General features: G+C 38.5%; 1 protein-coding gene across 3 annotated transcripts in view; it reads left to right on the top strand.

Annotated features, from left to right (window-relative positions):
- LOC131540270 (astrotactin-2-like) overlaps positions 1-26,660 on the top strand; it is a 588,347-nt gene that overhangs the window by 223,350 nt on the left and 338,337 nt on the right. For all 3 annotated transcript variants that reach the window (XM_058774886.1, XM_058774887.1, XM_058774885.1), the window contains one exon: positions 21,436-21,537. In XM_058774886.1, the coding sequence (XP_058630869.1) occupies positions 21,436-21,537 (102 nt within the window). The remainder of the gene's footprint in view (positions 1-21,435; positions 21,538-26,660) is intronic.

Here is a 26,660-nt window from a genome sequence, read left to right as displayed (position 1 = left end):
GCATCACATGTGGTTGTGCTTCATTTCTAGCAGAAACTGATTTCACAATCATATTGTGTTGTGCTCTTGCAAAGTATTCTAACTCAAACTTACTAATTTGAATATTTGAAATAAAAAATTAAAGATTTGTCAGAAGTTTAGAGGTGTTGAAGTTGTGGAGCTGTGACGCAGTTCATTTATGGCCTTACTTTAGCTTTTTACCTTTGCCAGTTACATTAAGGCTTCAAAAATTATAGCAGTTAATTTGAGCTGATTATCTTGATGAAAAAAAAAATGTGTAAGAATCATAAACTTTTTTGTATATTTGTTACTAATCCAAAAATAGACTCTTTGGAAAAATGTACCTCAGGTGACATTTCTGTAAAACAAATGTAAAATAAACAAAATCTAATGTGAGATAAAAATTTGCTGAAGCAACCATGGCATTTTATCTCACTTCTATAAGTCCCTGAGCTCTTATCGTGACTCGTGTTTGACAGTACTTGTATGCAAGCAGGCTGTATCACAAGTGTAATACTGTACCAGGTGCGCTAACAAGCAAGTTTACTACATCAGGAAAGCCATGCTGGTTATGTGATGCAAATATCAAAATGTGTTAGTTTGCAAATCATGCACTATGGTAAATTACTTTGAGCTTGTAACAGTATTGTGCACAGACTCACACAAAAATAGGTCTTTATTAATAGATAATCTGCCCCTGTAATCATAATGTGTCTGAAAGAGAGCAAAAGATGTTGGTGTTTTACTGCCACTAGTTTTCATTTCAGCTGGAAACTGCACTAAATTGCATATTTAGTTATGTTTTTTTTTTTTGCAAAAATGTAGATAGAGGTATGTTTTGCATGAGTCTATGTTGTCCAAAAGCCAAGTTGGCCTACAAACAAATTAAAATGTCATCCTTGCAGTTAGGGGTGGGCGATATGGACAAAATATCATATCACAATTTTATTTTAGAAATTTCACGATTGTATCACTATTCTTTGTCATGTTGCTCTTACTATTTTCTCTGAGCAGTACAGCCAAACTAATTTCCCTATTATAAAGACAAATTCTTTCAAGGTAACAAAATATAAAAAAGTGGGGGAAGATCTTTATCATTATTTTATCTTTGTTATTAAAAATAATAACAAAAATACACATTAAAAATACACATAACACACAAATAAAACAAACAGACATTGTTTAATTTTCAGGTACAATAGGCATATTTAGCAGGAGCATTCAAGAAATTGGATGAACAAATATAAAAATAAAACACTATATAAATTGATTCCTGTTAAATTAACTTTTTTAAGAGTAGCGAGTTATTATTATTTTTTTCTCTTTGTGTTTTGTTGTTTTAACATTAAATAATAAACATTATGTCATCTGTCTGTCGATTCTGTCTGTGTTTTATATTTATACCATCATTTACTCATTCAAAATTAGTTTTAAACCTGAATGAGTTTCTTTCTTCTGCTGAACATGAATGCTGTTTTGAAGAATGTGGAAAACCAAACAGTTGCTGGTCAACATTGACTTCCATAGTATTTTTAATATACTTTTGTAATTGCGAATAAGTGTAGTGTCCCGTGAGAGTAACTCTACCGCTGAGTTAACACTGAATGGATGAGGCGTTGTACAGCATATAGAGACAGAGGCGTCAGAACTGTAACTGACAGAATGTGCGCCGTAGCACGATACTACGATATTTCTTCAAAAGCAGATCGTGGAGACATTTTTATCGTCCACAATCAAAAATCGGCATATCGCACACCCCTACTTTCAGTATTTTATTTCAGTGTAATTCATGGTGTAATTCCTATCCATGGCACACTCGTAAATTACATATCTGAATTTTATATGTAAGGTCAGTATGAGCAATACTGCAAACACCACTGTAAAACAAAGATTAATATTCAGCTGTGTAGTCTTGCACCCTGGAAACTCGCTCCAGATCAGATATAAATTTGGTTGTAGTTTTTCATAGATCACTCTTGCAATTTACTTTGATGTTCTTCCTTTTTTCTAAGTAATTCTCACTCATTAGCTCTGCTCGGCTCATCTGCATATACCTCTGTGAGCTACATCTCTGTCTTTCTCTCTCAGCTGTTACGTGGTGTGATCTGCCTTTCAGCCACTGAGACGCCGTCTGGTTTGATCTGTTCAGATGTCTCTCTCAGGCCCTCTTACATGAGATAGTCATGTGGTTCTCTGCTTGCTCTACTTCTGTGCTAATTGGAGATGTTTGAAGCTTATACGTGAAAGTTTGAAGTGTGTGTGATTTTTAGAGACTGTGAGAGGAGAGGTGATGATGATGTGTGAAGAAAAAGGCAGGTCTCTCACGCACATTTCAATTTTTTTATTTTTTTTTACACGACAATACACTGTGATTACAGCTCAGAGTGCCAGACAGCTTTTGTATGATCGGTTGATTTACAACAGTGTTTGTGCTTAAGTGTGAGTGTGTTTTGTTTTCAGTCCTGACAGAGTTGAGTGAGATGTCTGATATTGCTAAACCTCAGTCATACTTTCTTTAAAAACTTGTTTCTATTTACATTGCATTCCTGGGTTGAAAAGTCTGAGACTTCTAGTGAGAATGCTTGTGTTTTGAAGTTTAATTGGACAGTTATTGACAGCAGAACTAGAGCTGTATGGACAAAACCTGATGATTATAATCTGCAGTATGATTTGAAATGTTCCAAAGATCATCTTGAGCTTCAGTTGAAGAAGAAGGTTTGACAAACTGTACTACACACAACTTTGGGTTCAATTGATTTAACTATGGGTCAGTGCTATGTCAAGCCACTATTTATTTTTCTTCATCAGTGTGTCTTAAATATAATTATATAATTTTATTTATTTAATAATATTCTAAAACTATATAATAGCATATTTTTATAATGACAGTTTGAGACATTTTACATTGGCCACCATTTCCACAGAGTCATACAAAATCTGATGCATAAAACCATAAACCTGAACTGTAAGAAGCAGTTTACTTTTTATTTGTCAGGTTACAAAAAAAAAAAAAAAAGGAAGAATTATTTACATTTGATCAAGCTTCAAATTGAATAAAATTATTATAAAAAGTATTATAAATATTATAAAATAATATTCTAAAAATGTATTTATTCATTTATTTATTCATTATCCTAATAAAAGCATAGAATGGACTGACATCGTATGCCAATTTGTATGCATAGGCGTTTGTTTGCGCGCCTGCACACACACACACACACACACACTGTACAGATTGCATATGTATGCACAAATAGCCAAGAGCAATGACTCAACATGCCTCAGCAGGTTTATAATTAGAGTGTCATTCTGGCCCTGGTGGTCCGCATGGACCAGGACAAGCATCAGTGCCACCCACTGGAATACACAGAACACCCACCAGTTACAAAGCTAATTTAAATAAAACAGTACATTAATTTTGACCAAATTAACTAGAAGAAGAAGAAAAAACAAACAAACAAACAAAAAAAACATAATAATAGTCTGTTCCTCCTCAACTCATCCATCAATGGTGTTTGCGAAATCAAGCATTACTATTACTATAGGTTAAGTTGTAAGAAGTAAAAAAAAAAAAAAAAGAAACATCAAAACGCTGTTTGTGCCACATACTTGAGTGACATCTCAAATATTGCAGCTTTTAGAGTAGAGGTGGGCTGTTTCTTTTCTAAGCAATCAGACTTACGATTATTATTCAAATGGAGCTTGGCTGTTTGAATGAGCACACAGTCAATTACTGCTGAGTGTCAGTCATATATTTGTCAGTGCATTTTGCAGAGTGCATTTGATGTTTCATCCATTTGTAGAAAATAAGAAAGAACAGCCCGGTCCATTAATATGCCTGTTTGCCTAAATGAGCCGTTAATCAAAGTTTGAGGAAGTGCATAAACCAGATGAGTGGTGTAGCAGCCGGTGGAGGCTGGACCAGCCATAAACATCACACCTGCTGTCTGGGACCCGTCACAAATAGCTCAGCAAAATGGGCACATACAGAGTTCTGGCATGAAACTCTAGATGGCGCAGTCCGATAGGTCTAACTCAATCTGACCTAATGACATTATCACATGGCACAGCTGATTGGTTCTCTCCTGTATCGGTAGCCAATGAGCTCTCTGCTCAACATATAGCAGTTCGCAGTGTGCTTCAGAAAACCTCCACCTTCCCCAGCTCCACCTGTATAAATCTGCTACGAGGTGATTCATGTTTGCTGGGGAGGGGGTAATTCAAGTATGTTATATTTGCAGCAGCAGTATTTCTTACATGCTCACAGCAGCATGTTGTGGATGTATTGGCAGTAGCAAGTATCGGTACTTGCTCTGACACAACAGCAACAGCAGCAACATAGTAATGGAAAGTATGGAAACCCGTTTCTGCCACTGAATAAAAAATTAAAAAGGTAATTGTGACTTTTTATCTCATAATTGCATAATACAAACTCGCAATTGCGAGTTAAAAAGAGTTAAAAAGTCATAACTGTGAGATAGAAACTCGCAATTGTGAGAAATAAAGTCAGAATTGTGTGATATAAACTCGCAATTGCGAGACAAAGGCACGGGAGAAGGCATCGCGTCCTTGGACCGGACCCTGCTGCCCGCTGGCGAAAGGAGAGGGGGACGGGGGTGTAGAGACTGTGTCTCGTGCACCGCCATCCTGGCCCTCTTGGGACCCAGAGAAAAAGGAAACTGCTCTTTTTTTGAGGTTTTGGGTTTGGGTACCACTGGCTAAAATAAAAAGGGAACAAAAGATTCTCCTCCCGGCCCTCCTCCGGGGGAAGGAGTGGTGCAGTCACCATTTCCTGAAGAGCAGGATCCAAAGACTCCGGCTCGCCCATCTCAGGAACGCCACTTGCCCTGGCGCCTCACGGGCTTGGCAGGGGTGGAGACGGGCTGCACCGCTTTTCCGCTGCCAGCTCCACGCTGCGGCCGTTGTGAAGGCTGCTGCTGGGGCCGAGCTGAAGCGGAGGTGGAGGCCACAGGAGGGCGACGAGCAGACGGAGGGGCTGCAGCCGGCGGCTGGGTGGAGACAGCAGCAGATCGCCGGGGCAGGATATTACGAAACGCCTCTGCTTCTGTGCGGCGGAGAACTGTTGGGCAAAGCCCTCCACCGCTTTGCCGAATAGGCCAGCCTGGGATATCGGGGAGTCCAAGAAGTGATGCTTGTCAGACTCCCTCATATCTGCCAAGGTCAGCCATAGATGGCGCTCCTGAACCACCAATGTGGACATCGTCTGACCCAGGGCCCACGCCGTGACTTTCATCGACCTTAGGGCGAGGTCTGTCGCTGTGCGCAGTTCCTGCAGCACACCTGGGTCAGCACCACCCTCGTGCAACTGCTTTAACGCCTTGGCCTGGTGGACTTGCAGGAGGGCCATGGCGTGCAGGGCGGAAGCGGCCTGTCCAGCAACACTGTAAGCCTTGGCCGCCAGAGCGGACGAGAACTTACAGGCCCTGGACGGAAGGCGTGAATTACCCCTCCAGGCGGCGGCGCTTTGCGGGCAGAGCTGCATGGCAATAGCGCGCTCAACTGGGGGATCTCCACATACCCTTGGGCCGCCCCACCATCGAGGGTGGTGAGGGCGGAGGAGGGGCCAGGTCTGTTTCGGGCAGAAAAAGGTGCCATCCAAGACCTAGTCACCTCCTGATGCACCTACGGGAAGAATGGAACCAGAGGCGGCTGCCGGCGACCGGCCTGCGCCCCCAGGAACCAATCGTCCAGCCTCGAGCGTTCGGGAGAAGGAGGCGGCCTCCAGTGCAGCCCGACGCTCTCAGCGGCCCGGGAAAGCATAGCAGTCAGCTCTGGATCTGACTCGGACAACGCCACTCTTCCTGACGGAGGCAGCGCAGCCAAATCATCATCAGAGCCTAGCTCGCCCTCCGATGCAATGATCGACATCCTGTCATCCGCTGGTGCTCCGAACGAGATGCTGGGCCCCGCCCTGACCGGGGATCCCGAGGGCTCGACCGGGAACACCAGATGGTGCGATGCGCTGGAGGAGTGAGAAGCCCGCGGAGATGCACTCGACGGGGAAGCTCTCACTGTAATCCTCAGGTCACCCTGACCATGAACTGAAGTAGCCCTCCGAGAGCCGGAGGAGCGAGGACGGGGCATGGCAAGGAGGATACCCCCCCACCCCCCGTTTGACGAGGAGGTATCTGGAGCGCAGCATCGCAATGGTCATGTTCCCACAATGAGAACATGACTCATCCATGAGCGTTGCTTCAGCGTGCTGAAAGCCCAAGCACGAGACACAGCGATTGTGACCGTCAGATGAAGCCAGGAAACGACCACATCCAGAAACACACTAGCGGGAAGCCATCTTTAAAAAGACGCCCGTCGCTCGTGGAGCTCTTTTAGATATTTTGCTCTTTTAGAAAGGAAACACTCTTTTAGAGACAACCGTAACACCAACTGCTTCGTAGCTGTCTTGCAGACACTTTCGGAGATTCGCGCTGAATGGCTCGGCTCCAAAGCGAAAAGCTGATGTGCGTTTTCACGCGCTCTCCTTTTATACCCGCACTGCGGGGCGGGGTGCGCGTGGCAAAACACGCACGCTAACTGTCATTGGCTTGTTTTGTTAACACTCGAAGGTGATTGGGCTCTCGGGCGAGATCCCATTAGTCAGTCACACTGACGTTACGTCGAACGTGACTGACTGATAGGGAACACGCAATTCTGAGAAAAAAAAAAGTTAGAATTGTGAGTTTATATCTCGCAATTCTGTGAAAAAAAAGTCAGAATTGTCAGTCACCGTGCGCGCGTGTGTGTGTGTGTGTGACTGTAGGGTGTTCTCTTAGTCATTTTAAGTTTCAGAAAGGTGCTCAGCAGACTTCTACCCAATTGTCAAAGCACATTATGTGACGAACGTTTGGCTTGAAGGAAGACAGCAAAGGCTTAGGGCTCCATTTGTGGCAAGGCCTAATAATCCTGAAGACCTTTATAAGCTGGTTCAGGGGTTTTAATTAGGATGGTAGCTAGAATCTGCAGGACCTTGTCCTTACTGGAGCATGATTAGACACTTGACCCCTGGTCAACAACATTTCAATCAGATTGTAGCTGTTGTGGGCAACTCTGGCCCTCAAGGTCCTCAAGTTTAGCTCCAAACCTCATCAAGCACACTGCCTGCCTCCAAGTAATCCTGGATGGAATATTCAGGTGTTTTTGATTATGGATGTGGCTGAACTCTGCAGTGAAGGTCATTAGACCTCAATGGCCAGAGTTGTCCACCCTTGATTTTTAGGGTTAGGATCAGTGTTCATTCTTTACTTGATAATAAGGTACTTTATTCTATATCCAGGACCAACAAAGTATGCTGATCCAAGAACATTTCCTACTGCATGTAATTCAGTCTGCCATCAATATACTTGTCTGATGTGATGTGATGTGATGTTTCTGTAAAGTCGAACTTGTCTATGGATCATTTCATTGGTCCTGAAACATTCTTGTCAAACAAACAAAGTCCTAACAATTGATTTTTTTATTGTAACTTTTAACTATTTATAAAAATCAGGATATCATTAAATTATCAATCAAAATCCCGATCCTGTCTCTAAAATCGGTTGATAGGAATGCCTTATTCCAAGTCCAATAAAGATGCTGATCAACTAACATGTCCTACTTGGCTCAATAACGATGAGTATTCATCCTGCAAAAGCTTCATGTCTTCTGGAGCCACATTGACAGTACATGTTGGATGTCTCCTTTATCTGACCAATCCATTTCAGTCTTTACCAACAAGAAGATGAGTTCAGATGTATTTTCTTAGGAAGAGTCTGAAAATGTGTGTTGTTGGTGTGCCCCCAGGAACAGGGATGGGGATATGAAGAGCAATACCCCCCCCCCCCCCACACACCCCCAGACAGATCTTTAGAGATATGTCCACACCACTGGATATTGGCTTACATAGTCTGCCAACACTAGGATATGTTGATGCTCCCTACTTGACTTGTGTAGTGACACTGCTACATTGATACTTGTATCAATCAAGTTGAAGGGCTCATCAATGATGGGAAGTACCTTGACGGTGTTGTCCTGAGAGTAGTCCTTTGAAAATTAGTTTTAAGCATAAGTTTGTCCACGTTAAGGATCCTGTACTGCTTTTCACTTTGAAGTTGTAGAGGTGTGCTTTCCATGGTGCTGAATCCGAGCAGAGCATCTAAGCTTGAATTTTTTACTATATGAATGCTCCAATTTCTGACCACATAGACTCATTCCCAGATGAAATGAGTTGAGCAGGTGTGACTGTGACTCACTTTGATCCTGAGAGAGAGAGAGAGAGGGAGGGAGATGACAGGGAAGGTGTGAAGGAAATCGACAGGCCTGCAGGCAAATGAGAGGTCATTTGACCAGCTGCAATCTGCCCACATCTGGATGAGCATTTTGGTGAGACCACCTGTGGTCTAAATACGCTGTTTGGCAGTTAGAGACAGAGCAGATTGTTCTTTACACTAATTAGAAAGAAGAATAAAGCACATAGAATGGGGGTGTTGGGGTGGTAACAGTGTGTGAATGCTCACATATGCCTGATTTATATTTCTTGTGCTAGACGCTGTATTTTGTTTAAACTGAGGGCCAACCGGGGGACCTTTAAACTGTATATAGTGCAAGGACATAATGTCTTATTGCTTTTACAAAACTGTTATAATATGTCATATAAGCATTACCACCTTGCTGTTTTTACCAATCAATATCCACTGATTTATAATGTACAAAAAGGCTTTACAAATGATGCCTTCAAATTGCAATATTCAAAGTACTGGCAGCATGTTGTATAGTACACACACAGAGCAAATTATGCATTTAAAGGCTTCATTTTGCTGTTCATGTAGGTTCAAATGAAGTATCAGCTCTCTAGGTGTTAAGATGCAAACAGAGGAGGTCATTATTATCCAAAATGACTCCTGGCTGAGGCTTTCAGTCTCCAATAGAAGCCAGTGGTGTGTTTTGATTTTCAACTGCACCGCTGGGTCACCGCTTGCCAAGAACCAGCCATTCCCACTGCCAATGTCTGGATTCGATCGGCTGTTGAATGCTGCGAAAACGACAGAACTCAAGCATTCAAAGGAACATAAACACAGACTCATTGTGTCTCTCAGCACCTCGTATTCTCACAGCTAACTGTCAGAAAAGAAACAAAAACCTTGATTTATGGTTATTTTATTACACAGATCTATATTTTATTATCTGAGGAATCATTGAAACCTTCCCAAAAAAAAAAAAAAAATCATATAATGGCTCTGGAATCATTTAATTGCTTTCAGAGTTTTATGGCTGACAGTCACTAAGTGCAGATCCCACTAGAAATAAATCATACACAGAATTATCCATGACTTCTCTTATAAGAGATATAGGAGCACACTCAAAAAATGAACATTTCATGCAAATATATTGAGGATTAGGAGACAGGCAGTTGATTTATTATGTAATGAGCATATTACGTAATGTTTCCACACAAAATCAGTATATATAGTCTACTGAAACATCCAGACAGAACAGCCTGTTGTTTCTGTCCAGATACTGTTTTCAAGATCATTTTAGCGGCTCACCCAGAGGAAGGGCTCAGATTGTATTGTGTCATGAAGTGTTATTTAAAGGGGTCATGTTACCATCAAGCTATAGTAACAGTATTGTCCATTATTATAAAGTCACAACAGAACCTGCAAGAAAATTATGTTTGTGGCTCACCATGTTAGTGGTCTTATAAGCTGTTTTATACTCACTCTAGTAATACCAAAACCATTTTTCCACTATAGGTGTAATCTCACACACAATTTGTCTAAGCCTCTCATTCTGTGGTGAACGCTGCCCATCTGTCCTGCTGTTTCTTATTATGAGTCTTGAAAATAGCCAATAGCAAATATCATGAGAACTCTGCAAGCCTCATGACAGAAAGAGCTGTTTATTGACCCACTAGACAAGAGATTGTTTGTTTTATTGAATGAAATGACTTTCTTGTTATTTTGAGCTCTGTATGTCCAGCAGATGTCCACTACCTCAACATCCGGAGTTCCTTGCCACAGTCACTGCTGGCTTTGCTCAATCAATCAATCAATCAATCAATCAATCGATTGAAGTCCATTCATTCATCCACCCACCCATCCATCCATCCACAATGCCAAACAAACACCCATGCACCATCCATCCATCCATTCATTCATCTATCCACCAACCCATCAATCCATCCATCCATTATCTATCCACCCACCCAACCAACCAACCAACCAATCACCCACACACACACACCTACCCATCATCTGTCCATCTATCCATCCATCCACCCTACCAAACAAACACCCACATGCCCACCCACCATCTGTCCATCCATCCATCCATCCACCAATCCACCCAACCAAACAAACACCCACTATTCATACATGCATCCATCCATCCATCCATCCACCAATTCACCCACACACACACCCACCCATCATCTGTCCATCTATCCATTCATCCATCCATCCACCCTACCAAACAAACACCCACATGCCCACCCACCATCTGTCCATCCATCCATCCATCCACCAATCCACCCAACCAAACAAACACCCACTATCCATCCATCCACCAATTCACCCACACACACACACCCACCCATCATCTGTCCATCTATCCATCCATCCATCCACCCTACCAAACAAACACCCACATGCCCACCCACCATCTGTTCATCCATCCATCCACCAATCCACCCAACCAAACAAACACCCACACACCAACCCGCCATCTGTCCGTCCATCCATCCATCCATCCATCCATCCATCCATCCATCCACCCACCCACCCAACCAAAAAAATACCCACACACCCACCAACCATCCATCCATCCGTCCATCCATTTGTTCCACAATATAAATGGTATACAGTCTTTGTTGCTGGCACTAGATAATTTCAATCCACGACAATTTGTTGGATGACTTTCAATATTCTGGATTATTCTCTGTGCTTTCTTCTAAGATTATTTTTTTTTTCTCTCTCTTTCAAATAACCCCATATGAGCAGTAGTAATAAAGGTGTGGTAGGATTAGAGATAAAACTGGTGCACAGAAACGACACTGATAGAAATGTGTTCATTTGAGTGATCTGAGTCAAAGACATCTCAAGAGACTTACACAACTTTGTAATTTGGTCTTTTCTTAGTGCCATTTTTGTCAAAGAAATTAAATCTGCAGTGCTTTAAAACATGTCTACGGGTTTCATTAAAACTGCCTCTGTGTGGTCTGTGGACTGAGAGGTTCCCACAGGCTTTTCTGATGTGTGTTTTGACTGTTTGATCCCGGGGATCAGTTGCCTTAATCTCTTAATCATTCATGGGGAAAATCTATCTGTCTGTCTGTCTGCCTGCACTGGCAGCTCTCTCTTTTTGCCTTTTTGAACAGCAAAGAGCATTGTTAATAACTGCCTTTATTTTATTACACTGAGTCGAGCTCAGATAGCCCAGTTCCTAACAGCCGTCCAGGAGGACCATTTTAGTGAAATATAAGGAGGAACAACCACAGAAAAAGTGAAGATGTTCCTGACAGCAGGAGATACAATGAAACCGCCAGCCAATGCGCTCGTCCCTCCAGGGAACCCAAATCCAGACAACACCATGATGTTTCCCTTTCCAATCAAAAGTCTTTCTCACTGTTAATAGATCTCCATCTGTCTGTATTCTTTTCATTCTGCTCACAATTACACAATTAAACTCCCTCAATCTCTCTTCTGTTTGAAAGAGACAACAATTAAATGTCTCCAAGCAGAATAAAAGGCTGCACTAAGGTGTATTTTGAACAGTTTATTGTTTTTTTATGTATTTATTTTTGTAAATTAAATTGATGTCTATAAATATGTGTGTGTTTTTGAGTTGATGGGATTTTTTACATTTGTGATTTATATGAAATTACAGCAAATTGGATTTTGTGAAAGAAAATTTAAATGATACATGAAAACAAACAGAAAGAAGAAGTGAAAAAGAAAATCCTCAAATCAGTGTGAAACTCATATGTCATTTGAACTGGACATGTCTGGGTAAATGTGTCATTCACAAAAGACATTTATGGTTATGTGACGAGCGGGGCTGGGCCAAGAGCCGTGGGAGGGGAGTGAGGCCGGTGGATAATGAGCAACACCTGGGCCACTCACCGGTCTCGAGTCCCACGGAGGAGTTCCGGAAGGATAAAAGGATCAGCGACGACAGTGCAAGACGAGAGAGGACCAGGCCTGGACTTTATTTTGTGTTTTGTGTGCAGCATTCGTCCGTGAGGGGCTGCTGCTTTACTTTTGTGTTTGTTTATTTTTATTATTAAATTGTTGAAATGTTCGCCGGTTCCCGCCTCCTTCTTCCCGTTCTACGAACTGTGTTACAGGTGATTTTTCACGTAAATTAAATTACATTTAAATTTAAATAAACAAACAAGCAAACATAAATCTGAGCCAAGTTTTACGATAATTAAATTATTTTTCATTGTGTAATTTTCTACCTGATTTAAATCATTACCTGATAAAAATTGGTTTACATTAATATAGCTTGATTTAGTGATGTTAAATAATATGTATGACTTAAACAATTTAATTTAGATGTTGCCATTTTTAAGTTACTATTTTATTTTCAGTGTATTTTTACAATTGATTTTTTTCTGGTTATTTAATTTTACAATACTGAACAGTTGCCGACAGAGGGATTGCCATTAACATAATGTCACCAGGTAGATGGTCTTAAAAAAAAATGAGGCTTTATTTGTTTGTTTATCATTTTGAGGTTAAAATATGGTTGTGAAATAATATGAAACATGACATTGAGATTCAGCTGTACAAAGTCTGGCAGAATCCTAAAATTGCAGGTGCATCTCAATAAATTAGAATGTCGTGAAAAAGTTCATTTTTCTTGTAACTTATTTGAAAAAGTGAAACTTTCATATATTTTAGATTCATTGCATGTAAAGTAAAACATTTCAAAAGTTTTTTTTGTTTTAATTTTGATGATTAGAGCTTACAGCTCATGAAAGTCAAAAATCAGTATCTCAAAATATTAGAATACTTACATTTGAGTTTCAATTAATGACCATCTCTACAGTATAAATTATGGGTATATCTTGTTCTTTGAAACCACAATAATGGAGAAGACTGCTGACTTGGCAATGATCCAGAAGATGAACATTGACGCCCTCCACAAAGAGGGTAAGTCACAGAGGGTCATTACTGAAAGGTGTGGCTGTTTACAGAGTGCTGTATCAAAGCATATTAAATGCAAAGTTGACTGGAAGGAAGAATTTGGGTAGGAAAAGGTGCACAAGCAACAGGGATGACTACAAGCTTGAGAATACTGTCAAGCAAAGCTGATTCAAACACTTGTGAAAGCTTCACAAGGAGTGAACTGAAGCTGGAGTTGGTGCATCAGGAGTCACCACGCTCAGACATTTTCAGGAAAAGGGCTACCAAGCCACTTCTGAACCAGAAACAACATCAGAAGTGTCTTACCTGGGCTGTGGAGAAAAAGAACTGAATGTTGCTCAGTGGTCCAAAGTCCTCTTTTCAGATGAAAGTAAATTTTGCATTTCATTTGGAAATCAAGGTCCCAGATTCTGGAGGAAGAGTGGAGAGGCACAGAATCCATGTTGCTTGAAGTCCAGTGTGAAGTTTCCACAGTCAGTGATGATTTGGGCTGCCATCTGCTGGTGTTGGTCAACTGTGTTTTCTGAAGTCCACAGTCAACGCAGCCATCTACCAGGAGATTTTAGAGCACTTCATGCTTCCTTCTGCTGACAAGCTTTATGGAGATGCTGATTTAATTTTCCAGCAGGACTTGGCACCTGTTCACACTGCCAAAGATATCAAAAGCTGGTTCAATGACTATGGTGTTACTGTGCTTTATTGGCCAGCAAACTCACCTGACATGAACCCGATAGAGAATCTATGGGGTATTGCCAAGAGGAAGATGAGAGACACCAGACCCAACAATTCAGATGAGCTGAAGGCCACTGTAAAAGAAACCTGGGCTTCCATACCACCTCCGCAGTGCCACAAACTGATCACCTCCATGCTACGCCGAATTAAGGCAGGAATTAAAGCAAAAGGAGCCCCTACCAAGTATTGAGTACATATACAGTAAATGAACATACTTTCCAGAAGGCCAACAATTCACTAAAAATGTTTTTTTATTTTTTTTATTGGTCTTATGAAGTATTCTAATTTGTTGAGATTGGTGGGTTTTTGTTAAATGTGAGCCTAAATCTTCTTAAATCACAATTAAAAGAACCAAAGACTTAAACTACTTCAGTCTGTGTGCACTGAATTTATTTAATACATGAGTTTCCCAATTTTAGTTGAATTACTGAAATAAATGAACTTTTCCACGACATTCTAATTTATTGGGATACACCTGTATGTCATCAAAAGACATTTTTATACATTCTTCACTGAAATGTATATGCTCATTTACATGCTATACAGTTACACATGTGCAATATTATCATTTTGAGCAAATCTGTGTGTTCATTGCTCTTCTGCAGCAGAGAGAGAATGTGATGCTATGGTTTTGTGAAGTCCTTCAGAGGCTCGCTGAGTTTTTTTTTTTTTCTTTCTTCTTCTAAGCTGTTCATCATCCGTTTGACGTGTTCTGTGATTGCTCTATACTGTAGTTAGGAGAACGCCTCTTGAGTGCCCTGCACTCCATAAAGCTCTGTGAAGTGTGCGCTCCCAGCATGCAATGCAATCAAGCAAAACCACTCTTTTAATTCCAGACGCTCAATAATCCTACAGGCCTTGAAAGAAAACCTACTAAAGGGAAGCTTCAGGAGCAATTTCTCCTTCATTTCATCACACATGCTAATTTTGTTTTCCCAAACAAAATTTATTTGCTGAATAAACAAGAAAACCTGTTTGTTCAGATGTGAAAGTCAACAGACGTGGTTGTTCTGTAATCTGTATTGATGTTAACCTCTCTTGAAATGCCTTTTCTTATTCTTCACTTTTCATCTACATCTCTATTTTCTCATCTGTTTTCTCCATCTTCTAAGACACTGAATTCAGTAGCTTTGATCCTGCGTTTCAAGTATGTTTCCTAACGCACACCTAAACTAGCTGGCCTCCTGTCTGAGAAGGAGGTGGATTTGTCTGGTAATTGGGTTTACCGCTCGAGGTCTTTCTTTATTAGCATGTAATTGTGTTTGAGGTCCTCGAGTCACAGGCAGACAGCAGTGTTTTATTGCTCAGACCTTGAATAAATCATAACACAGACATGAAGTTCTTCTGTTCTTTTATTACACCAACTTTACAGTGATGTATTTAACACATTTAGATGCCTGTGTACAGTAAGATTTTTTATTTATTGTTTTTAATTGTTATTTTTGGTTGTATTTATGTTTAAAATTTCATTTTTTTCTGAAAGGACACAATCAATTTATCAAAAGTGGCAGTACAGACTTTTATAATGTTAACAACGATTTCTATTTCAAGTAAATGCTGTTTATTTTTAATGTATCAAATATTTTTAAAATGCATAAACAAAATCACACTTTAAAATATATTAAAATAGAAAGAAGTTATTTTAAATTGTAATAATATTTCACAACAACTGTTTACTGATTTTTTTTTTTCTATCAACTGTAGTTGCTAATGAAAATAATAAAATAAATAAATTATATTTCATTTCCCGTCCACCATAACATAGACAAACCTGGAACAGAACTGGCTTAAATGCAGTAAATGCAATTTGAGGGCAGACATTTTGAACATCATAGAACTCAGAATAATTGGAACAAAATTACTTGGTTTCTTAGTAACTGTCAGACTTGTGTCCCTGTGTCCTGTGTTTTTCCTCCCTCATGTTTCCTCGTGCCCTTATTTGGTCTTCCTGTTCCTGTCCTCGTTTAGTGTTATTATTAGTTAATTGATTTCCAGGTGTGTCTCTTCATCCCCTCATCTTGTATTGTGTATTTAAAGAGTGTTCTGTTTTGTAGTCCCTCGTCCGCTGTTAAATGTCATCCTGGTGTTTCCTCGCCTTCCTGAGTCATTAAAAGACTATTTTGAGAATCTGATTCCCGTATCTCCTCGCTCCTTGCTCCAGTGTAACATGACAGAAACACAAAGCAGCAGTCTTAAACAGACTAGCTGCTAACCTGAAACAAAAATCCTGAAATATGCACTGTGTATTTAATTAGACACATACTGTACAATATGTTGTACATTGACTCCTGTTTTAATGACATTGTTATTGTTGGATATTTGGATCCTTGAGAAACTGGACCATTAACTTTAATTGAATACTCTTGTTCTGCAAGATAATGATGTTTAACATAGTCCAAATGACCCTGTCTCTGTGCTACTTCTCATTGCTTAAAAACAGAATATGCTTTTCGGTGCCCATAACATTACTCTTCCATATCTATGAGAAAAAAAGGTCTTAGCATAGTTGACTGTTGAGAAAACAAGAGTGAGTCGAGTCTCCCTGTGTGCTTCATGAGGAGCCTCATTTGTGTCACATAAAGAGCTGGTTTTTGAACAGAGCATTAAAAAATAAAATAAAATTTAAAACCAAGCATCAGGATACTTTTTTCACCAAAAATTTGCAACATCTTTGGAAGTAGCTTGTTAGTTTTGCTTGGTGTGATTGTTTAATAAGTGTGACTGTTAGCTAGAGAGAAAGAATTGTAATCAAAAGAGAAAGAAAGCAAAGTCAGAAGAATGGAAGCCAGAAATATCAGTAAAGACACAAATAAAGTCAATAGATGTATGTATGAAATCTATGGATTTGGTCGACACTTTAATGCAAAGTAACTGGCATTGCATTCACAGTGTCACTTAAAAAGAAAATAATTTTTTTTCAGAATATTTTTTTCCATGCTTCGTCATGTGTGTGTGTGTCTCCAGCCATCTCCCAGTGGATTACCCCTGTGTTTTGGATTATATTAAAGACAATTGTTCGTGTTGACTTCCGCTTCTACGTTTTCCTTGCTTCTATTTCCTCCAACACAGCACAAGTGTGACAGATACAACCATATAGCAGTTTTAAATAAAGAAATTAAATGCAAATATCTATTCTAGAAATATCTCATATGTTATGTATATGATAAAATGTATATAGGAATTAATACTTAAAATGAAATGTATTGTTGAAAATAATGTCTGCAGTAAAAAATGTTTTTGGTACAGCAGGCATTACATTGCATTTGTGTGTGTGTGTTAAACAGTGGTTTACTGAATAAACTATGGATCTTTCTTTAAATATATTCATATTGCTGCGACACACTCTTCACACTCTTTATTGTGCTGTTATAAATAAAGAACAATTTGTGAAGAGCTTCCAGTTTTGGATGCACAATACTGGTCACATTTTACTTTAAAGGGGTCCTATTATGCTCTTTTACAAAGTCTTGATTTTGTTTTGGGGGTGTACTAGAACATGCTCTCGTGATTGGTGGTTCGAAAATCGCATTATTTTTCACATAATTTACATTATTACAATACCTTTCTCCCCAGACTGGCACAAACGGCTCAATTAGTTCTGGGATTGATGAAGGCCCACCTTCCGAAAAACGAAATGTGTTGTGATTGGTTAGCTATCCCAGTGAGTTGTGATTGGCGAACAGCTTAGGGCGTGTTCACACTTGGCGTCTTTTTTGACTAGAAAAAGTTGACAAGAGTAAAATAAAAAGCTGTCAGCATTTTGGTTACAAATAGCAGCCGAGGGCGTCTTTTGTTGCTATAACAACAGCTGCAACGGTAGCTATAGCGCTGTGTGTTGCAGAAATGTCAGCTTTTGAAGTTAACGGGGAGGGTGTCAATTCACAACGACGTTTATGGGAGCGCGACATTATACGGAGAAGGAAACTGTATGGTGCTTCCACCAATTTAGTCCAGGTTAACTCCTTGTGCTCCGAAACTAATACAACCTGTCTACCAGCTATCTTCTCCTTTTTTCTTGTTGTTTTTGTTGTTATGGAAATGACTCGCCACTCGCTTGTCATTGGTCAGCTGTCAAAAAGGCGCTTGACGTAGGGCGTTTTTTCCATAAAAATTAAACTTTTTTCAACTTGAAAAGACAGTCTGAGCTGCAGAAAAAGACTCGGTGGTGGCGTTTTAAAAAGCGCTCAGGACTTTTTTGAAAACACGGTTTACTCCATAGGATTATAATGTAAAACAGACGCTGGCAGCTTCGATACTGCCACGCCCCTTGCCAACGCAGCAAGTTCCGGATGGCGTCAATATTGCCAAATAAATTTGACAATATTGAACAAGAGGATCGCGAAGAACCTTTGCACGCACGGATATTGCAAGACATATTAGAGTGATAACATTATTGTTTTTTATTTATTTATTTTTTGGCTAAATTACGTTTTAGATACGATGTCAACAACCGCTTAAAATAACTGCATTTACTATACAGATAAGTGCAACGGTAATATGTTTATTGTTCTTTAATTCTAACATTATAACATGAATTTACTTATTCCATAGTCTAGTGTTTCGAGGAGCATCTAGCTGCAGCCCAGGGGCGACTCCAGATCCAACTCCTCCCACCTTGCATATACCTAAACCCACCCCATCTCCACCCCTAAAACTACCAATCTCCACCCCCTAGATGTGGATCCAACCACGCCCCCTGGATATTGTGGACTGCAGCGAGCCCTAGTTGAGTGTTTCCCACAGAAGCTCTTATTTGTGGCGGCATATATGCAAATTAATTATCTGCCAGCGGGAGGTGCTGTTGGAGTAGTGATCGAGGTTAGCCCGGTAACGCTGTACACAAAGCAGGCACATATGCTGCTTTATCAGACATTACATGCAAGATGAAATGAAAATGACATCCACATTTTTCTGAAGACAGTCGGTTTCCTTCAAAAATACAGTGATATAAAAGCACCCGCACCGTGTTTCGATTTCGAAACATGCTGTGCTCATGTTTATTCAACAAAGTTAAAGCCTTTTGGAAAATTTATTTGTGGTGGTCAGTTTTGATATTGTGGCAGGTGCCACAAATAAATCAATGTATGGGAAACACTGTCTAAGTCTCATAATTTAAGTGTAAATTCTGCAGATTACATTATTGTCCAGTACTGTCAGCCATTTATAAAAACGTTTTCATAATTGTAACATACATAATTATTCAGGTGCATGTGTAATAACTTGCGAAAACTTAAAGCTACAGCAGCATTTCTTCTTCGTTGTCGTCTTGTCTGATGAACTCAACCAAGCCTTCTAACCACGAGCTTGCCCCTCCCCACCCCCCAACAATTCGAATTTCGGTAGGCGGGATTTATTGTAATGATATTCTAATGAACTGCTTTGTGATGTCACAAACACCAGAAATCAACTTTGTAGTCCAAACGAGTCGTTCGTAGTAGTTCTTGAAAATGGATTTTTTAAAAAGCGAAATATCTCTCTTTGGAGTGGACTTTGAGATTTGTAACTTTGTAGATCTTTTTTATGCCAAAACATACACACTACACGCTGACTAAAATTAAAAAAGTGAAAAAGCATAATAGGACCCCTTTAAGGTTCACTGTTAACTATCTATTAATAGAACGTTTTCCTCAATAAACTCCTAATTTGCTGCTTTGGGTCCCAATTTATATTAGGTGGCATTAACTACTATGTACTTATATTTAAATTAATCATTTGGTACAATGCATTTATTGTGTACATACATGTTTTTACATTGTACTTATATTTTTAAAACTACTTATATGTAATTACATCTGTAATTAATTCCTGTTATTACATTTATAATTACGCTGTTGACCCATCCCTTGCACCTTAACCCACCTTTAAACCTACCCATACCACCAAACCTGTCTCTAACCTTACCTGTATCCCACCTCAATAGCAGCTATAGTGGTTTGCAATACAGTATGAACACAATAAGTACACTGTACTTATTTTTTTATTTAATATAAGTACATAGTAGTTAAGGCCACCTAATATAAAGTGTGACCCTGCTTTGTTGTTAAGTTTAGGTATGGGGTTGGATTAAGGGATCTAAAATAAGGTCATGCAGAATAAGGCAGTAACGTGTGCTTTGTAAGTACTAATAAACAGACAATATCTTAGTATTATGCATGTTAATAAACAGCTAGTTAATAGTGAGAATTGGTCCCTAAACAGTACCCTCTGTGTCCTGTGGTATTTTTCATATGCATTTGCAATATAAACTTAGATCTATATAAACAATAGTCTCTCATCCCTGTCATATTTCAGTAACAATCCAATGATGACTTTTGATTACACCATATGTGTTGTATCACACCAATAGCCTGATTTCCACTCTTACATCACTTACATCCATCACTAATCACAAGATCTGCATCTCCCAAAACAAGTTCACTTCAGCAAACACTCTCCTCTGTTGTTGAATGGGAAGTGCTACACGTGTATCGCTTAATGGCTAAAATTGAATGTCTAATGTTTTAAGGTCCAGATGGCGTCTCTGCGGAGCACTGAGCTGTTAGTGATGTGAGATCCGGCTAACAGAGACGAGAGCTAGTCTCAACATATACTGACAAATTCACACCTCTTTATGGATGTCACGGCATTCATTAAGCACAGACAAATCATGAAGAATAGTTTCACAACTGCCATTCTGTTTTATTAGGTCATTAAATGTTGAAATCCAAGGTGACATTGAATAGTCTTTGTCAAAGTGCATGTAACTGCACAACACTTTTTTGCATATAGAAATAATATCTCTGTTTAGTTATTTGCTTATACAGTAGTTACTTTGTTCAGTCTATGCCAGAGCATGTATCACTATTGGTGTGTAACTTATTCTGCACATCTATACACCAGAATATCACAAACAACAAAAACAAGCATAAAACACATTATCTTAGTATTTATAAGCTAGTTAAACAATAATAAGTTGTAAATTACAATGACAACTCACTATCTGTACATGGCCTATTTATGAGTAAACAATGCGTAGACTACAATCTGTAAACAGGTTATGCGTTAAGTAAGGGACAATCAACGGCTAGCTGTGCATTAAACGATTTGAATGCACGACGTGGAGGCGAATAACCGCCCGACGCGAAGCAGAGGGTGGTTGCCTCTGCGAAGTGCATTCAAATTGTTTAATGCACAGCTAGCCGTTGATTGTCCCATTTATGCCATGGTCATTTTCCAGCATTCACATATTAAAGATGTTAATAATATTTGTGCTGCAATATTTGACCGGAACGATAAAAATGACGGTTATTTTCGTCGGTATTACTATTCAACTGTAATTGTATGTTACTATGGTTACCAATGTTTATAGGAAGCACATTAATATAGAACGTGATTAAACTGACCTGGAACTACCTGTGCAGTTCAACGAATTTAATCAACACCTGCCAGCCAATCAGAATCAAGTATTCAGACAGACCATGGCATAATGACAAATAATAGTTTGCAAATAATTTATAAATGCATAACATGTTTGTGACAGATGTGTGAGATGACAGAACTGTCTGTGTGTTTTTGTTTGAAGCTGGTGGCGTGATTGGCCGTCAGGTAGATTCTGGATCAGAAATGGATGATAACACTCAACTCAAGTTCTACACGGAGCACAGGGGCCGTCGCCGCAGTAAAGGTAACTGCCTTCACCTACCAAATATTTTCAGTCCAACTACTGTCTAGTCTCATAATGCATGCTTTCCAAAAAAAACCTGTGAAATATGAAATAAATAAAGATGTTTTTGAACATTACTTAAAATCTCAGGGGTTCTTTAAGTTAACCATTGATTTCATAAGGGTTTCATCTGTGGAAAAAAAAAAAAAAAGTAGTGGGAACCCCTGCCATGAACAAGTGCAGATCACTCTAGCCAATATAGACTTTCTCATTAGTTTTTCTGGAGTCAGTAAATGCAGAATGTGCCATACCGTCTTTTACTCTCGTCTTATAAAGAGTTTAAGATACCTTCCATGAATAGAGCACACAAAATACAGCCTGAAAATCTTAAAATGAGTGAGTCTTTTTTTTTTTTTTTTCAGCAATTGTCAGCCAAAATGTGTTTGTGTGAAGTACGTGTGATTGTTAGTCACACTGTAGTCAAATATAGCACATACTGTAGCAACCAGACTACACTATTCAAAGAAAACAAGCTGAAATATGTGAAAGTATGCAATGAAAGTCACACATGTAACAATACAATCATTTACATTGATTGTCATTTGAATACTTCCTAATCAGAAGCCACAGCCAAAGACATCTGTATCTAAAACAAGGTACTGAAATCACAGATCCTTGACAAAAGTCTTTGAAATGAGCACAACACATTATAAGAGCAACATGTTTGTGGTGCTTTTCACTTTCAGCAAAGCCTGGTCCACTTTGGCTACTTAGATGGGAGACCCTGATTGACATGCAAAGCAACAATCTGTTGTTAGTTATGCTTTAATAATATTTTCTCATGCTTTAAAGACGTCCACTTATTTTGATGTGTTGATTAACAAGCTGAAGCACATGTAAAGTACTGTACATAATTATATTTTGAACTGTATTTTGTTCTTCAAAATTGCATCTGCAATTATAGTAACACTTTATTAGGTGTTGTACATGTAACACGTAACAAGGGCACTGTAAAATAAACTGTTACCCAGTTGTCAATGGAAATGACATTAAAGTATATTTTAGTGGACCATAAATGCCTGTCAGTACATTCTGCAGTACACTTTAACCATTAGAAGTAATTATGAATTACATATATAGATGTACTGAAGATTACTTAAGTGGGTCAAACAAAACTCTAAAGTTCAGTTAATTGCATTTAATATAAATTTAAACTATAAAACTTTTTTTTTTTTTTTTTTAAGTATAATCACATTGAATAATGGGAAAACATATGTTGCTATTATTTATTTATCATGTAATTTTATTACAGTGTACAGTAAGAGCCAGATTTACTAACAGCTTGCGCCAGCGCAAACCGTCTTTTGACATTAAAATAGTACTGTCAGGATTTACTAAAGATGTGCAGTGAAGAATTACTGCTGACAAGGCGTGGACACAGTTATTTTTGTGCCTGACCTTATTGAATATGCATTTGTGGGAGTTAACCTTTCAGATGCAAAATTTATGGGGGGAAAGTATTCAAATGAATCACGCAACACGATTTACTAATGTTTGCGCTCGTCAAATTACTGGTATTTGTGCCATTATTTAACGCCCAAAAAAAGCATGTCTTAAAGCAGGCGGTAATTTGCGCTGCTCGGTAACACTTTAGAATAGGGAACAATTATTCATTATTAACTATGACTTTTCCCTCAATAAATTCCTAATTTGCTGCTTATTAATAGTTAGTAAGGTAGTTGTTAAATTTAGGTATTGGGTAGGATTAGGGATGTAGAATAAGGTCATGTAGAATAAGGCATTAATATGTGCTTAATTACTACTAATAAATAGCTAATATTCTAGTAATATGCATGCTAATAAACAACTAGTTAAGAGACCCTAAAATAAAGTGTTACCCGCTGCTCTTGGTAGAGTGCACTCATCATTATGGAAACGATCTGGCTGCATCTGTGTTCTTTAATGTGCGTATTGTTAGTAAATCACCCGCATAATTTTCCCCTCCCATCAGCGCATTTATGGAATTGAATTAATAGCTATAATGCTAATTTGCCCTGTTTAGTAAATATGGCCCCAAGTGTCTAAAAACATTATATACAGTTTTCACTTAAGTATATTGTTTTAAAATACACTATTCCAAACACAATGATACAATAATATTAATGCTCTTTTCTAATAACATGATGAACTGGACTAGTATAATTTTATGCAAAATTATTGAATCATAATGTGTATTTCAAATAAGCTTTTTTTTCAAATATTAATTTTATGTTACATTATAATTTATCTAATGTTTAATGTCTCAAAAGAGCTTCTGATTGTGCTTTATTGCTTAAAACATTTATTGGAGCACCAATTTTACAGTATTTATTTTTTATTTTTTTATTTTTTTTATTTTTTGGAAAGTGACAAACCAGGGTTATTATCATTAATTGAAACTAAAATTAAAACCAGTAAAAAAAAAATCAATAAAATGAACTGTTGGTAACACTTTATTTTAGGGTATCTTAACTAGTTGCTTATTAGCATGCATATTACTAGAATATTAGCCATTTATTAGTACTAATTAAGCACATATTAATGCCTTATTCTACATGACCTTATTCTACATCCCTAATCCTACCCAATACCTAAACTTAACAACTACCTTACTAACTATTAATAAGCTGCAAATTAGGAATTTATTGAGGGAAAAGTCGTAGTTAATAATGAATAAATGTTCCCTATTCTAAAGTGTTACCGAATTGTTACATAATGTCAATATTAGTTTAAATATATTTTAAATGTGTTTATTTTTACGAGGCAACATTTCTAATTTTCAAAATTTCATTTCTAACTTTAACTAAAATTAAAGTGAAAACAGAAAATATAAAAATAATTTCTAATTCAAAATATTAACAAAAACTATAATCAAAGATATTGAAATAAAACTGGCTTTAAATGTTCATGAATGCATGCAGCAGATCACATAAAATAAGGAAAATATCAAACAAGACCAAACTGGAAATTGATTTTTCTGGAACAAAGATCTCTCTATGCAAAGCAGCTCACCATGTCTGCAAAATTGGAGGAAGAAAAATCAGTCACTTCCTGTTGTTATTTTATCAGGGTTGAGAGACAAACAACTCCTGGTAGAGATGATTAGCTCAGCATGTAGCATCAGAGTCCTGCAGTCACACTCATCTATCACCAGCTTTCAGAATGGCCCACTGAGAATTTATGACGGTGCATAAAGTGGTGTCTCACAAGACACGAACATCACAGTTCACACTGGCATTACTCTCAGACTCTTTAATCGCACAATGATGAATTTAATACCAAAATATGCCCTATAAACTGTCACTGTGTTCCAAAACCTAGTGAGCTGCGAACCTATGGTAGCTAGCATTCAAGGCTTATTTTGCAAGCTTTCTTAAACTCTGTTCTTAAAAAGTAGGCAGCATTTTTTGAAAGTCATTAACATTTCCACTAAAACTAGGCTCATTGGAAAAGAAATGTGCCTCTACCTAGAGTTTTGCAAAACTCCAAAAAATGTACCTATTTATATTTACAGGAGTTTCCAGCTGAAATAAACACGAATGGCAGTAAAACCAACAGTTTGTATCCCTTTTAACAAAAATTTTGCTTAAGTGGCAGATTATTGATTAATAAAGACTTATTTTTGTGTGGTACCTTGCACAATACTATGATATGAGCTCAAAACACTTTTAAAATAGTGCATGATTTGAAAACTAACACATTTTGATTTTTGTATTACATAGTCAGTTCCATATGTTTGGCGTTTCTGATGTCGTAAACTTGCTCAGTAGAGCACCTGGTATGGCAATTCACTTATGATCTAAAGCACACGAGTATTAGTCCCATGAAACACAAGTCACAATAAAAAAAAAGGATAAAGACATGGAGAATCGAGAAATTACAACATGGTTTGCTTCAGCAAATGTGTTTTATCTCAAGTTTGCTTTTATTAACACCATCGGTTAGGTTTTATGTATTTTCAGACATGTTAGAGTATTAAACTTTTAGTGCCACTCAGCGGACATTTTATTTCCTAACTGTCATGATACATACAACAACCAACATAATAAAGCATTGCCAGATTCATCTGTTTTGGAGATAATTTACTTTTGTTTTTGAGGCGTGCGGATCCACATGCAAGCTTTTTATTGACAGACGTGGTCAACAAACACAGGCAGGGTCGAAACACTAGCAGATAGGTATAGCATGGACAAAACACAAGAATATTCCTAGGGCTGGCGTAGGTCATCGATCGGCGAACAGAATCCAGAGGGCTTGACAAGAAGAGTAATCCAGAAACACGAGCAATATTCCAGACGAGGTACAGACAGCGTCCAAGGGGCGAGTCAAGGGTTAATCCAAGGTACACAGGCAGGAATCAGGAAACAAGAAACAAGGCAATACGAAAAGACTAGACTAAACTAGAAACAAGACTCCGTAAGGCAGCTATCACTAGGAGAGTGATACACGCTGAACAATACAGGAGACTAAAGACAAAACAAACACAGAAAGGCTTGGTAAGTAGCTAACACTAGGAGAGTGCTAAACGCTAGACAATACTCGGCGATCTGAACAGGATCTGAGTGGGTGTTATGTAGTGTGTGCAATGGCTCTCAGGTGAGCGTGTGATTGTTGACAGCTGTGTGATCAGTGCATTCAGCTGTGTATGTGCAATCAGTGCAATGGATGATGGGAACTGTAGTCCAGAGTGACATGTAACAGTCTGTATGGTGTAAGGGTCAATATGAAGGAAGGGTGACCTCTGATGGCGAGTGGACAGAAGACCATGAACCGGATTCGTTACAATTATACAATTTATTTGTGATGATAAAGCTGATATCATAGCTAACCTATAACTACTCTTAAATACTCACAACTAAATCACAGTTTCGTAATTAGACTAATTTCCAAAATTCAAGCTTGGTTATAAATCTTGATTGATGTTAAATAAATAAATAACAAACAAACAAATAAACACTTACTTGTCACTGACTTGACTCCTTTGTTTCTGGAAAAAAAAAAAAAAAAGGTACACTAACTTTTGGGAACAATAATGACCTTAACTCTTTCCCTGCCAAACACGGAATTTTCAGCAGTTATATGCTCAAAGGCGCTATTATGCATCT

The sequence above is a fragment of the Onychostoma macrolepis genome, chromosome 05 (genome assembly GCF_012432095.1).
Source record: "Onychostoma macrolepis isolate SWU-2019 chromosome 05, ASM1243209v1, whole genome shotgun sequence".
NCBI classification, from domain to species: Eukaryota; Metazoa; Chordata; class Actinopteri; order Cypriniformes; family Cyprinidae; genus Onychostoma; species Onychostoma macrolepis.
The sequence above is the reverse complement of the archived record's forward strand: the minus strand, read 5'-3'. Positions and strand labels throughout refer to the sequence as shown.